The 13410-nt window shown below is 38.6% G+C and overlaps 1 protein-coding gene across 1 annotated transcript in view; it reads right to left on the bottom strand.

Annotated features, from left to right (window-relative positions):
* Positions 1-13410, bottom strand: part of LOC306873138 (retinal dehydrogenase 2-like) — a 32312-nt gene that overhangs the window by 10686 nt on the left and 8216 nt on the right. Inside the window, exons 2-7 of the mRNA XM_079422209.1 lie at positions 6379-6483; positions 5766-5906; positions 4276-4405; positions 1845-1906; positions 692-820; positions 232-345 (exon numbers count right to left, since the gene is read on the bottom strand). Of these exons, the coding sequence (XP_079278335.1) occupies positions 232-345; positions 692-820; positions 1845-1906; positions 4276-4405; positions 5766-5906; positions 6379-6483 (681 nt within the window). The remainder of the gene's footprint in view (positions 1-231; positions 346-691; positions 821-1844; positions 1907-4275; positions 4406-5765; positions 5907-6378; positions 6484-13410) is intronic.

Here is a 13410-nt window from a genome sequence, read left to right on the forward strand (position 1 = left end):
GTGGTTCCAAATGACTCCTACAAGTCCGCACTGTACCACATGGACTAAAATGCTAAAATGTTTAATGTGACACCTTGCAGTCTTGCGCACTTCACTGATGCCTGAATGAAGACCACAAGACTGCAAGTCCACATCAAGATTGCCATTCGGGACAGGGCCTATGTCACACCGGCGGAAAGGAGAATTAGGGAAGAGGGTGTGATTCTTCCATTTGTCCGATAGGAAAATTACCTCAGTCGATCCTGTGAACGCCACTTTGTCTATGCCCATGTGTGAAGCGATCGCGGCTCCAGCCGTTGGCCCATAGCCTGGCAAAATATTGACGACTCCCGGTGGAAACCCAGCCTGTGAAAACAGTACAAGAGGAAAAAGCTTTAGATGAGAGCTGAGCCAAGAACACCACAGGCCGTGGAGGGGGAATCCAGACCCACCCGACCTCCCTACAGGCCCTGTGGAAGAGAGGATGGACAGAACATCAAAAGGAAGAGAAGAAAATAGGCCTCTTAATCCAAGAGAAAGGGAAAGGCAGAACAACAAAGGTCTGGGTGCAGTGGGGAACAAATGATGAAATAGCACTCATTTGCATGAATGTGTGTTGATGTTGCTTTTGTATCACTTTGATCATTTTACGGCTGTATTATGAATGTGATGTGGTCATTCAAAACAATGTTGTAAAATCATGTTGCTGTACCTCTTTGATCAGAGCACCGATGTAGAGGCAGGTGAGAGGGGTCTGCTCAGCAGGTTTCAGGACAACAGTGTTCCCGCAGCTCAGCGCTGGCCCCAATTTCCATGCTGTCATCACCAGGGGGAAGTTCCACTGTACAGACATAGGTCAGGAACTTACTGTGGGAGCTCGTTCAGACAACCTCGTATCTCTGCTTCTTGAGAGCATAACTCCTTCACTAATGATTTCAGACTCCTGCACATTAATTTGGAAACCGAATGTTTCTAAAACAGAATCACACAGTCTTCTGTATCACTTCAGCCCGGTAATTTGTGCCTGTCAGTCTCCTACAATCCTCAAAGACCTGCTAGATGGACCAGATTTTAGTGGAATATTTGGTGTGCACTGTTGGAAACAAGTCATTTCTCGTGTCATGAGGTCTAGAGTGGTAAGCACTTCATCGTCACAATCTATTATTTTTTTCTATTTTTCTATTTCTGTCCTTCAAGTATACCTCCCACTAACCCATGCGTTTCTCTTTCATTATTTCTCAGTTCCCTTTTCTTTCTTTTTCTGCCTCACTGGTACTGGTCATGATCTCGTCCTGCCAGTCTGTTTGTAGTCAACCGTAAAGTGACTAATAAGAACCACAAACACTTCCAGTAACCTGAGCAATATATTTTAAAGCTACAGCGTAATGGAAATAGCTGCAGATATTTTCTGCAGTTTTTTGACGTACATCTGAGCGAAACAAATTATGGTGGGAACTTGGTTCCATCTATCTCACTTGTTGATTGAACGGATGCAGATCTGAGGTTCATGCAGAGGTTTATAAAAAGGGGAAGGGTTTAAGCAGAATTAGAAAATTCCATCAAATGTCACCAAAAAGAAGTCGTTCTGTTGTTTCAACGGAAGATAGAGTTATGACATTTTGATTAAAAAAAATCACAGGGTCAAAAAGGATGAATCATTCACAATAAGATCAATAACATGAATTTATTAAATAGCATTTTAATTTTAGGCCAACTTTAAACAAAAGAGGGCTTCCCCAAAAACTAAACCACCATAGCCAAACCTCAACAAGCCAGTCATCCCTCACTAAGGGGTTCTATTAAGGACTGGGAATTTTTAAGCAAAGTATATTAAGGAAAATCTAAAATAGGGCCAAAACACTCACAGGAATGATCTGTCCACAAACTCCGATGGGCTCATGTCTGGTAAGAGTGAAGTATTCGCCATCTGGGTGACAGAAAAAACAAAAGGAATCAGAGTATTAGTCAACACAGGGTAAAATGTGTCAAAGACACTTTATACTTAGAAAATAAATCAGAGCTTATGATAATATCACTGTCTACAAAAGACCCTGTTTTGTGTTACGGCAACATGGAAAGAGTACGATCACTCCATCCCTCGCTGTGGAAACATGTAGTTGGCGTAAAGCATCTGGACGAGAGGCATGCCAGTGATTCAACTCACTTGGTGGCCAGATAAGAGAAGGCCAAAAACACACATTATGTTTGTTTGTGCTGTAATTCTATTATGGATGAGATTGGAAATTAAATAAAGCAAATCACTGTGAGTTCCCTCTATGCAAGTTTGGTTTAGCAACACAACAAAGGCCCAGTGCTGAGCTCCAGTGCTGACAAGGGGATTTACAGTTCTTTTCCCCTCCATTCTTCATTTTTATTTCTCCCGCTGTGAAAATCGTATCAAAACAGCATGCAGCAGCATGGGTGCTTGTTTGTGTAAGATGAGAGAGTGAATACGAGTGAGATATTATCAAATACAAGAGTGACTGCTTTATATGAAGGACCGTATAGGACAGCATAAGCGCAAGGGGTGGTGATGGCGCAGTGGATAAAACACATGCCTTTGGTGTGAGAGACCCGGGTTCGAATCCATTGTGAGACACCAACCCTAGTTGCTCCAGAGGCGTGCGACCTCTGACATGTATAGCAATTGTAAGTCGCTTTGGATAAAAGCGTCAGCTAAATGAATAAATGTAAATGTAAATGCAAATATAGAGTGCGAGCCAATCAGAGAGAAATGGTAACAGACAGTGTTGGAATGCACAATAATTACAGGGACGCCCGACGGCGGACACCTCTCTCGATTCCCTCTAACCCATATGGCCCATGTGACAGGGGGGCCCTGAAGGGCGGCTCCACAGTCTCCCCCGCACACACATACTTGCACACTAATGGCTGCACCGTGACATCAGAGCTGCAAGTCTACTGCTGTCCCGTAGTCTCCAGGCTCCCTGCCGCGTTCCTTTCAAACAACTAAATTAGCCAGAACAGACCCCCAGTGCCCCCCCGTGCCCCGTAGTGCCCCCCGGCCCTGTAGCTGTCACTGTGCTCCACCGATGGCAGCGCTCCACAGGAGGGCGGCCATTAGCACTCAGATTTATAACTGTTACGGGACCTTGTCTGTTTACCCTCAGTGCACCTTCATAACCCCACAACATCTCCTGCAGGCCTCAGAGAAAACACAGCTATACCCCGGCTTAGAGCTGTGGTTTCTCTACTCAAGGTCAAACTTCCAAAAATGTCTGGGATGGGCCTGCACCTAAAGGTCTGGTCTGCATTCACATAACAACAGTTTCCAGTCCAGTGCGCATGTATCCTCCATGCTCTACAAAACGTCTGCTCCAGCATCGCTGTGTCACCAGCTTTTGTAAACATTCAGTGACATTATGTGATTTTGGATATATAACGTACCATACCCTATGTGTGAAATTTAATAACAAATATACACTTTTGAATTATTCTGACAGAAGTTTTTTATGCTCACCAAGACTGCATTTATTTGATCAAAATACTGTAAAAACCTTTTACAGCAAAGCTGAATTTTCAGCAGCCATTACTCTCTCTCAAGTGTCACATGATCCTTCAGAAAACAATAATATGCTGAATTGGTGCTTAAGAAACATTTCTTATCATTACCGATGTTGAAAACAGTTGATAACAGTGATAGATTTATTTTCATTATTCTTTGATAAATGTAAAGTTTAAAAAACAACATCAATTAGAAATCTAACATAACATTAGATATGTCTCTACTATCATTTTTGATCAATTTAATATTCCTTGCTGAATAAAAGCATTAATTTCGTTCCAAAAAATAAACCTTACTGACCCCAAACTTTTTCATTGCCGTGTACATATACGCACAATTACGTTGATTAAATTATGTGCAAGGATTTATACAAAGGGTTTTATTTTGTTTTTAATAAAAATATGTTTTAGTAAAAAGATTAATTAAAAAATATATATATATGTATTTTTTTAAAAATTCAAATATCTAAAATGGAATGTCATATAATTACAATATTTATATTTTCTATGTTCCATCCCACAAAATGTACCCACTGCTTTCTTTATTTCTGTTTATGAGTGCCTGTTTAATGTGAGCTGAAACTTTGCATCCAGGCTAACTTTTGTGGTTACTAAAGTGCTAAAAAATGTCTGTAACCTACTTTTAAATCTCCAAACTTTTGTTTTAATATCCTTAGGGTGGTCAGAGCCAACCCCCCTTCAAACACCCCATAATTTAAATGCTGCCTAATTCTACGGTGAGGGTTTATGACAGGATGAGCATCATCTTACCAGTCGGAATCGTGGAACCGTGGATCTTATCTGCCCATCCAGCAAAATATCGAAAAGTTTTAATGGTTCCCTGAAGGTCCACAAAGAAGGAGGAGAGGAAAGGTTTCCCAGTGTCCAGAGACTCCAGGGTCTGGGAGGAGAGAAGGAAGATGAGAGTGTGGGCGTGTGATGAAAAATTACTCACAGAGATTAAACCTGACACCCCCCCCCCCCCACGCTGCATTCAGACTAAGCATATCTAAAGCACACACTTCCATCTGCTCCCCTAGGAAACATGATACTCATATAGCCATCACCAGAGACCTGACTTTGTTATCTCTGTGTCAGCCAGCCATTATTTCTTATCGACGTGGGATTAGATTGATATAAAGAGTGATCGTAACCACATGGACATAGCATTTTTCTTTCAAAGCAATTTGCTCACACTTGTTCAGAGCTGGATGGAGAAAATCTGTTGTTTCAGTCCATTTAAGACAAAGTCTAAACTGTAACATGAAAGAGATTTACTCAAAATCGCTATGGCGGAGAGCTGCACGCACAAAGACAAACATAGCACTTTTGTTTCTGAATCTGTCTCTTTAGACACATCTCCGCGAGTGGGAAGTATAAGCAGATGTCCAGGGCGGAAGAACGCCGGAGATTAAAGCACATCACGGAACAGAACAGAACAATACCTCTCTTTTACGTTTCCCTCTTAACCTAAGTGATCGTTAGCGCCCAAAGGTCATGTGTTTAAACTCGGCGTTGTCATCATCATGGGTTTCAGACATTTGCAGGACAAATCAAAATTGTTAGAAAAACAACAACTCCTACTGCTCCTGCCATGAAGCTTCAATAAGCCTGAGGCAGACAGACAGGCCCACTCATTAGACACTTGCTTATTGTTGTGAGCGTCTTTGTCTGCTCAGATGGCTCTGTCCTGTTAAATCTGATTCTCACTCACCGAAAACTGGCACTGACTAGAATGAGACTTGGTTTAAGTCTGGTCAGATGACCACTGGTTCGTGAGTGAAGGTGATAGTTATGAGGGAGTCGAGACTGATGTCAACTAGAGAGCATGGGTCAGGCATTTTGCTTCTAATTGAGCAGAACATATGGAAACAATTATCAGACATATAATTAAAGAAATCAAAAAACATCATGCAGGATTTTTAAAATCTGCAACAATAACAAAAAAAAAAAGAGTTGCTGGAATTGTTTATGTATTTTTGGAATACAGTGCAAAAAATGTCTCGACCTGATGGATAACATTGGAATAGGTGCCCTGAGTAATAAAACATATGTTTGTGACAGCACTATAGTCTGTAAAGAGCAAAAAAGATTGCCCACATGTGTTAACGTGAGCCAAAAGTAAAGGTTGCATTATATCCAACACGGCATTAAAGTTTATATTTAATAAATCAACTTCACTTATATTCTCTACATTTAATTCAGAAAAGGCCCCCCAACAAACATTGAAGTTTAGTTTTTGTTTTGGATGAAGTACTCACAGCAAGGTAGGCACTGTCTCTTTCCACCAGGTCAGCTAGCTTAAACAACAGCCTCCCACGTTCAGATGCATCCATCTTCCTCCATACCGAACCCAGAGAGAAGGCCGAACGCGCAGCCTGCACGGCTTTGTCCACATCAGCCTAGCAGAAAGGCAAAGAGAGGGCACCGGACAGAGAGAGAGAGAGATAGAAACAAGAGGAGGAGAGAGACAGGAGAGCACTTAATGATATAACCTTATCCTGTAAGCAGGTGTTTGTCCACCTCTGGGACAAATTAAATCCATTCATTCCGGATGAGTCTCAATGACTTCCCCAGTTGCATGTTTAGGGGGTCTCTGTTTCCTGTATCCATTCTGGTTTTCCACACTTTCTGCCTGATTTACAGAGAGGAACTACAGCCTCTAGCTTGCTTAACCACATTAAACTGAACTACAGCCCCCTCCCTACCTCCATCTCTTTCAATTCTGGATGATTATTCATGCTGAGTGAAGGCTGAAAGTGAGAAGCACAATAGCAGTACTGGCCGACTAAATGTAGTCCAGCAGAGCAATTGTGCCAAACCTGTTTCTGGCAATGGTTTGACCAATTACCAAATACACACACACACACACACCTTATCTGCTTCCTGGACATCGCAGATCTTCTCCCCTGTAGCCGGGTTGTATGTGCTGAAGACCTTACCGCTCACAGAATCATGCCATTCGTTATTAATAAAAATCTACAGGGAGAGAGGAGAAAGATACAGTTTAGTTTTCATAACAGTGGGATCCCTTTAAAAAAAATGAATTACTTAAAATCAGTGGTACAGTAACAATGTCTTTTTTAGTTTTGATGCACACACACAGACAGGGCTTAGACTAAACCAGGATTAGGCTCTTGTTCAGTTAGGAAATTTAAGTAATTTTTATTAACATGCCTTTGAAAAAACATTACTGGTATGCACCTTGAGACAAAACAAAGGCACTGATATATTTTAAGATCAGTCAGTGCAAATTTCTTTCAGTTAAAACAGCTCAGATTTACACTTTAGTCTGGGACTAGGCTTAAGCCTTGTCTGTGAAACATTTCTTGGAATAAACATTTAATGAAAAAAAGGAATTTATTTTGGCTACATTTCTAATTTTCATTTCATTTAACTAAATTTACTGTTAACTAAAACTGAAAAAATGCACAAACACAAAAAAATGCCTAAAAATGCAAAATAAAAACAAATTCAAAATAAAAACTATAATAGTGCATCAATTATACTAAAATAACATATGTGTGTGTATATATATATATATATATATATATATATATACAGTATATATAAATTTCAAACTACAGAAATTGAGAAAGGATTTGTGATCCTTTTCTTTTGAGCTAATTGTTTTACGCTGAACTTACTGAATCGGATCACAAAATGTACGGGTTGGAGCGAGACTCCAGAGTTCAAATAAATAAGCTCTATTCTGTGTGCCTGTCTTCTTTTACTCAAGTACATGATTTGGATACTTCGTCCACCACTACTTAAAATTGCTGTCACAAAACAAGACAACTGTTTGCATGAAAATTAAACATTTTAATGCAGAATATGTCAAACACCATCCATAAAATGTGCATCTTTAGGCCCATGAGGAATTACAGTGAGTTAGTTAGTAACTTCATGATGATGCACAGAATTAAAAGAGACTTTCTCCCCCTGTGTGTTTCATGGTTGTGGTGTGAGAGGAATCTCTGGGAACCGTGTGCTATTGCAGGGCTGCCCAATATCATTCTCTTGGGAGTGATCCAGCAAACCAGACAGAAAGAGGTGGGGGAAAGTGTGTCTGATAAATCCCTATCAGACACACAAGATACACAAATGCGCCCACAGATAGAAGTGCATAGATACACACACAAATACAGAAATACACACAGACACACGTTTCACAACATCACTGCTCGTTTACGAGATCATAAAACACGGGCCGCACTCTGGCGCTGGTGATGCGTTAAAAGAAGCGGCCCATAAAACAACCGCCTCAGATTCCAAAAGATGGATTTTTCAAGCTCGATAAAGAAGAAAAGAAAAATACATATTTCTCTATGCACACAACATACACATAAGTCATGTGTGATTTCAATATTCAGTTGAAGACTTACACAAACAGATGCCACTTAAACCAATTTCAACAAACCGATGACAGATAAGGTGTAAAAGCATCTGCTGCACTGTAAAAAAAAAATCTGTAGTTTTCACAAAATAATTTTGGCAGCTGTGGTTGCCAGAATAATTTTGTAAAAAATACAGAAAACTGTAAGCACATTTAGAGAACAAAACTGTAATTTACAAACAATGAAATTTGAATGTAAACCACTAAATTCAACAACACACACTGCTATTAAAATCTGTTTTGTACCTTTAACATACTGACAATCACCATAATAATGCAGGCGGTAAAAGAGAAAGCCACATGAAGAAAGCTCGCCACAAGCAGACGTATATACTAATATACAGAAGGTGCACAGAGTCATTCATGCAAACACAAAACACCATCATGGTAACACACATGATACTTAAATAATGCAAAAGACTTTCATTAAACAACAGAAGATGTAATATAAAGCCCAAATGCACGTTAAACTGACAACAAAAACATGATTATTTAAACAAAAAACTTTCAAATGTGGAGTGTCACGCAGGGAATTCTGGGAATATCAGTTTACAGTTTTTGACGGTAAAATTATAAATCAAATTATTATTTTTTACTTCTAAAAACTGTACAGTTAACAGCATTTTACTGTAAAATTACATGAAATTACTAGTTAGATCTTTTACAGTTTTTCCCTGTATATAGTACGGGAACTTACTGTTAACCTATTAACAGTTTTTTTCAGTAGCGTTTTACAAACTTTTACAGTTAAAATTACACTTATTTTTTACAGTGTGGCTGTGAGCTCTCTTACATAAAACACATTTACTCTTCCTGTCATCTGAATGGAGGAAGACGTCTGGTTCAAAGTGAACCGTGGCCCTGGGCCTCCTCAAACTCTCCAACATGTTTACTAATGTAAACTTACAGGCTTAAGTACAATTTAATTGGCTGTAAACCAAGAGGCGTGTTTACTTTAGAACAGGTATAAAATGCCAGTTGACTTGGAGGCGGTTCAAGCCGCCTCAGTCACTCCCACTCTGTGTCTCCCCTAAAACTGGCATGAATAAATCACTCCTGGTCAGGCTAGGTATCAGTCTGTACCATGCTGATTCCTCTCCAATACATTTACATCAAAGTCCCTTCTCTCTCTCTAGCTCGCTCCTCACAGGCATCTTGCATTAAGAGGGCCACCTTTAATCTGACTCTCATTTGGAGCACTTCATAAAAGTGTCAGTGGCCTCGTCAAGCCAAGGGCCTGTTACAAAAACAGAAAGCCCCGTAGAGGAGCGAATTAGTTTTAAAATTTATAGAGGCCACTGTAGTGGAATGCCTTAAATCAAGGGCAGACTGTGACAGGCCAGTGGGCCGGGGAAGAATGCAGACGGTGGGTAGCTTTATGCTCTTCGTAACCCCACACTTACGGCACCCCGGAACGGAGGAGAGGGGAATGCTGGGTGAGCAGCGGACTGGGCCACCATCTAAATCATGACTAGAAAAAGGCGACCATTAGAGGCCATTTGGCCCAGTCTTCCCTGAGCTCTGGGGGCTCTCGGACTTTTGTCTCTTCCCATTGAGAAAGTTGATAAAGAGCGACAGGCCGGTGCAGTAAATCAACTCTCAAGCTTTCTTTATACTTTGGCTTTGATTAAAGAAAAGGGATAAGAACGCAAGTGCAAAAGTGCAAAAATTCATATTTATCACCGCTTCTTTGCCGTAACCCTGCTGGAGGCTTCAACAGGGCTGTAAAGAACTTGAGTAATCGTACTTCATTACTATACTTAAGCATTATTTCTGGGAATTTGTACTTTACTATCGAAACTGAATGCTTCTAACACAATTACATCGCAAAAGATACTTTTTACTTGTTAAAAATGTCATTTAAACACGTGAAGTAAAAAATACAGTTCTCACAGGTCACAATGACTTAAATCTCCACACTTTTGTCCATTTTAGTGAATCAGTAAACCAAAATAAGCTCATATTATGCAAACTTTTACATGCCAACACCTCCATTTCAGTGTAGACACAGTTATGGTCCATTTCTGTCCTTGTGTAGACATCATAAAATCATTAAAATTATAGCATTGCTAAATAGGGACAAACCTGACTCAAGTGTAAACATGGCTGACAAACAGTCTATAAATAACTATATTCAGTTGTCAAACAGCTATAATGTTAGTTGAATTTAAAGTTTAACAATTACTAGTGACAGGTTTCAGGATACCGGACATTTTTATTAAAGAGGTGAACTTTAATAAACAATGTTTTGAACATCACTAAAAAAGGTGCACTATGCTCAGTTTAATACTGTCTTTCATACCATACTTTTTATTGCTTGATTTTGCCAGTCAAAAACAAAGAAACATTTAAGTAAAATGACTTTAATTTTAAAATTTCATGTAGTTTTACTTAACTATTTCTTTGCTTTTGAAACTTCACTCAAATACTCTTTTTTCTTACTCTCACATAAATTCTCATGATATTTAACAACTCTCTTCAGTGTGGCTAAGCTGAAAACATAGAGATTAGAGTTTGTTTGAGGCAGAGTGCTGGAAGTACTTTCAAACTTGAGTTGAGTATGAAAACTAACCGCCAAGCTGTGACAACTAGATTTTGTTTACAACAGCAGGGGGCCAGAAAACGTATTATATTGTAAACAAAACAGCCACTTGATGCAGTACACAAACAGAAAGAGAAACGCTGCCAGTTCATCCTACGCTAACACATTGTACTACAGGCTGTTACGAAATCGGACAGAGTGCAGATAGGTTGAGATTTTACACGCAGGCCACAGCACAAGACAGCTGCAAACATTTACAATCACTCCATGTTTTTTTATCCAAGCTGTCAGTCTCACGGTGCTGACTGCGCTCGTCTGCAAAGCTAATTAGATGATGAGATATGCAGTGCCTATCACTAACAGATTGTGGAAGAGGGACCCACAGCGAACGATGACAGCATCTCTAGGCTTATGCTCCTTATTGCTGAGATTTTTATCACCAGCATTACTTCACACAGGAAAAAGGGTTATCGGCCACAAAAGCAGGAGGTCGACTTTGTTCCTCAGGGAGAGCTAGAGCTAGAGAAGAGTCTTTTTGGGGGGTGACTCGAATGACTCTAGCAGTTGTAGAATGCTGATCCATTTCTCATCTGCCCCAGCGAGCTCTCTGGAGGCTTCGCACAACTGCAGGAGGAAGCGGATCAGGAACGCGGACAGAGGATGCCAAAGCTCACGGTACAGCCAGCGAAACATCTGTTTGGCCCCCAACACCTTCTAATGGCTCAGACACATGAGGGATATTTAATGGCAAACATTTCTTAGCTATTGTAAAACGATTCTTTTTTATATGTGCGCTTTATCTGTGTTTTCATGGAACAGGCCAGGATTCCAGAGCCAGACGGATCCTAACAGGGCACACGCAGCCCGGGTCTCGGTCTGCACAGGAAGTTTCATATCCTTTCCTGACCAGCTCACTTTCACTCTGTAACTGGACACATTTCAAGATGTTGATAATTACTGATGTTACAGGAAACGAGGGAGCTTAAGACAAAGAAGTGAGACTGCATGTCATGTTCTCACTCTCTCTTTTCTGTAACATCATTAATTGGAATTACCAAAGGCGAAATGTTGAATTGTGCAACATATGTTAGTCTAGAGAGCAGGTTGACAGGGACACCCCAAGTGTCAATCTTAGTTAGCATTACATAATAAAAGTGTAAAAATATCTAAAGTGACAAAACTTTTTATTAACATTAGTTATAAATGAACTAACAATACACAATATTTGAGTATTTATTGAACTTGGTTATGTTCATTTCTACATTTACAGAGTGCATATTGCTAATAGTATTTTTAACAAATATTATCAATAGTATATTTAGTATCAATTTAATATTTTTATGTACTATATGAATTACAATTATGCATTACCATATTATAGATTATTATAGATGAATAATAACATATTATGTAGATTAATAAATGCTGTAAAAAAAAGAAAAAAGCTTTGTTAGGTTGTGTTACATAAGTAACATTACCTGTTCGAGTGATAGCTCACCCAAAAATTTTGTCATAATTTTTTCAACCTCAAGTCTGGTTTTCTTTCTTTTTTAAAAGAAGAAGCAAAGTCATGCAGGTTTGGAACAACACGAGGAAAAGCAATCTTTTTTGGGTGTACTTATCGCTTTAACAAATTAAACCATTGAAGATTTTGTTCGTTTTTTTTAACAACGAAAAAATATAAATTATAATATAGCTGCGAGCAGCGATGACGGGCCCAAGCCGTCAGCATACGCCATCCCGGTGGCATCGATAAAACGGTGCCCAGCGAGCACACACATTACAGTAACCCTCTGGCAGTTTGGTTTTAAGGGATACGGCAATTAAAGGGTTATTCCAAACCATCAACTCTGTGAAACACACACACACAGAACAACATATAAAACTTTAAATTCTGTGAAAATATATTTTTCATTGGTAGTTGATGTTAGTTAATGCATTTACTAATGCTAACAAATGAGAAATTATTATAGTTACCAAAGGTTTTAATGATTTATAAGCATTTTTTAATGATTTATTTTTCCATTAACTAACATGAATAATTTATTCTAACACAAATGAATAAAGTAAAACATATATTGTTAATATTTAATGTTATTTGTGAATTAACCAATGTTTAAAAACAACATTATTTAACTGTTGTTAATTTACATCATTAATAAATATATACCATTTAATGTTTATCAAAATCAATTCCAAAATGTGTTAATATATTATTACATTTTAAAGTTTTATCTTTTGAACATGACTATTTTTCTAATATTAAAAATATTTTGTTCATTGTAAGTTCATACTATCAATGAAGAATTAACATGCTGTAAAAAATATATTTTTCATTGTTAGTTCATGTTAATTAATGCATTCCCTACTGTTAACAAAAGAGACTTAATTATAAAGTGTTATCAAAACCTTTAATGCTTTATAAGCATTTTTTAAGGATTTTATTGAGAAGTTTAAACAGACCCCCTCTCTCTCTCTCTCCCCCTCCACACTCACTGAACTCACACAGTCAGTCACCCACCCAGTCACCCACCGCACACATTAGAAGCACAGAGACAGGAGAACTCTGATAGTTTTAATTTTCTGCTCTCCATAGTGTATTGTAAATTCATGAAATTAATCACATATCTCAGACTGTCTTGTTCTGTGTATGTAATTTTTTATGAAGTGTTTGGAAGCTGCTCTTTAAAGATAAAAAAAAAAAGTGTTCTTTTTTACTGTAACTTTAATAAATTGCCATTAAATCACCGTTAAAGATATCCTAAATCAGTCCGCAATGTAGCATCTTCAGTATCTTGGAAGCATGTGAAAAAATGTTTGGTGTGAATTTTTGGTTTCTGCTTGAAGGAGTATGAATTTGTTTACAGCCCGTTTAAAAAAAAAAAAAACACATAAAAAAAAAAAATAGCCGATTTCCTGTTGGTCGTAGCTAATGACTGTAAATTAGAAAGTTGTCCGGATTAATAAG

The sequence above is a fragment of the Barbus barbus genome (genome assembly GCF_936440315.1).
Source record: "Barbus barbus genome assembly, chromosome: 1".
NCBI lineage: Eukaryota > Metazoa > Chordata > Actinopteri > Cypriniformes > Cyprinidae > Barbus > Barbus barbus.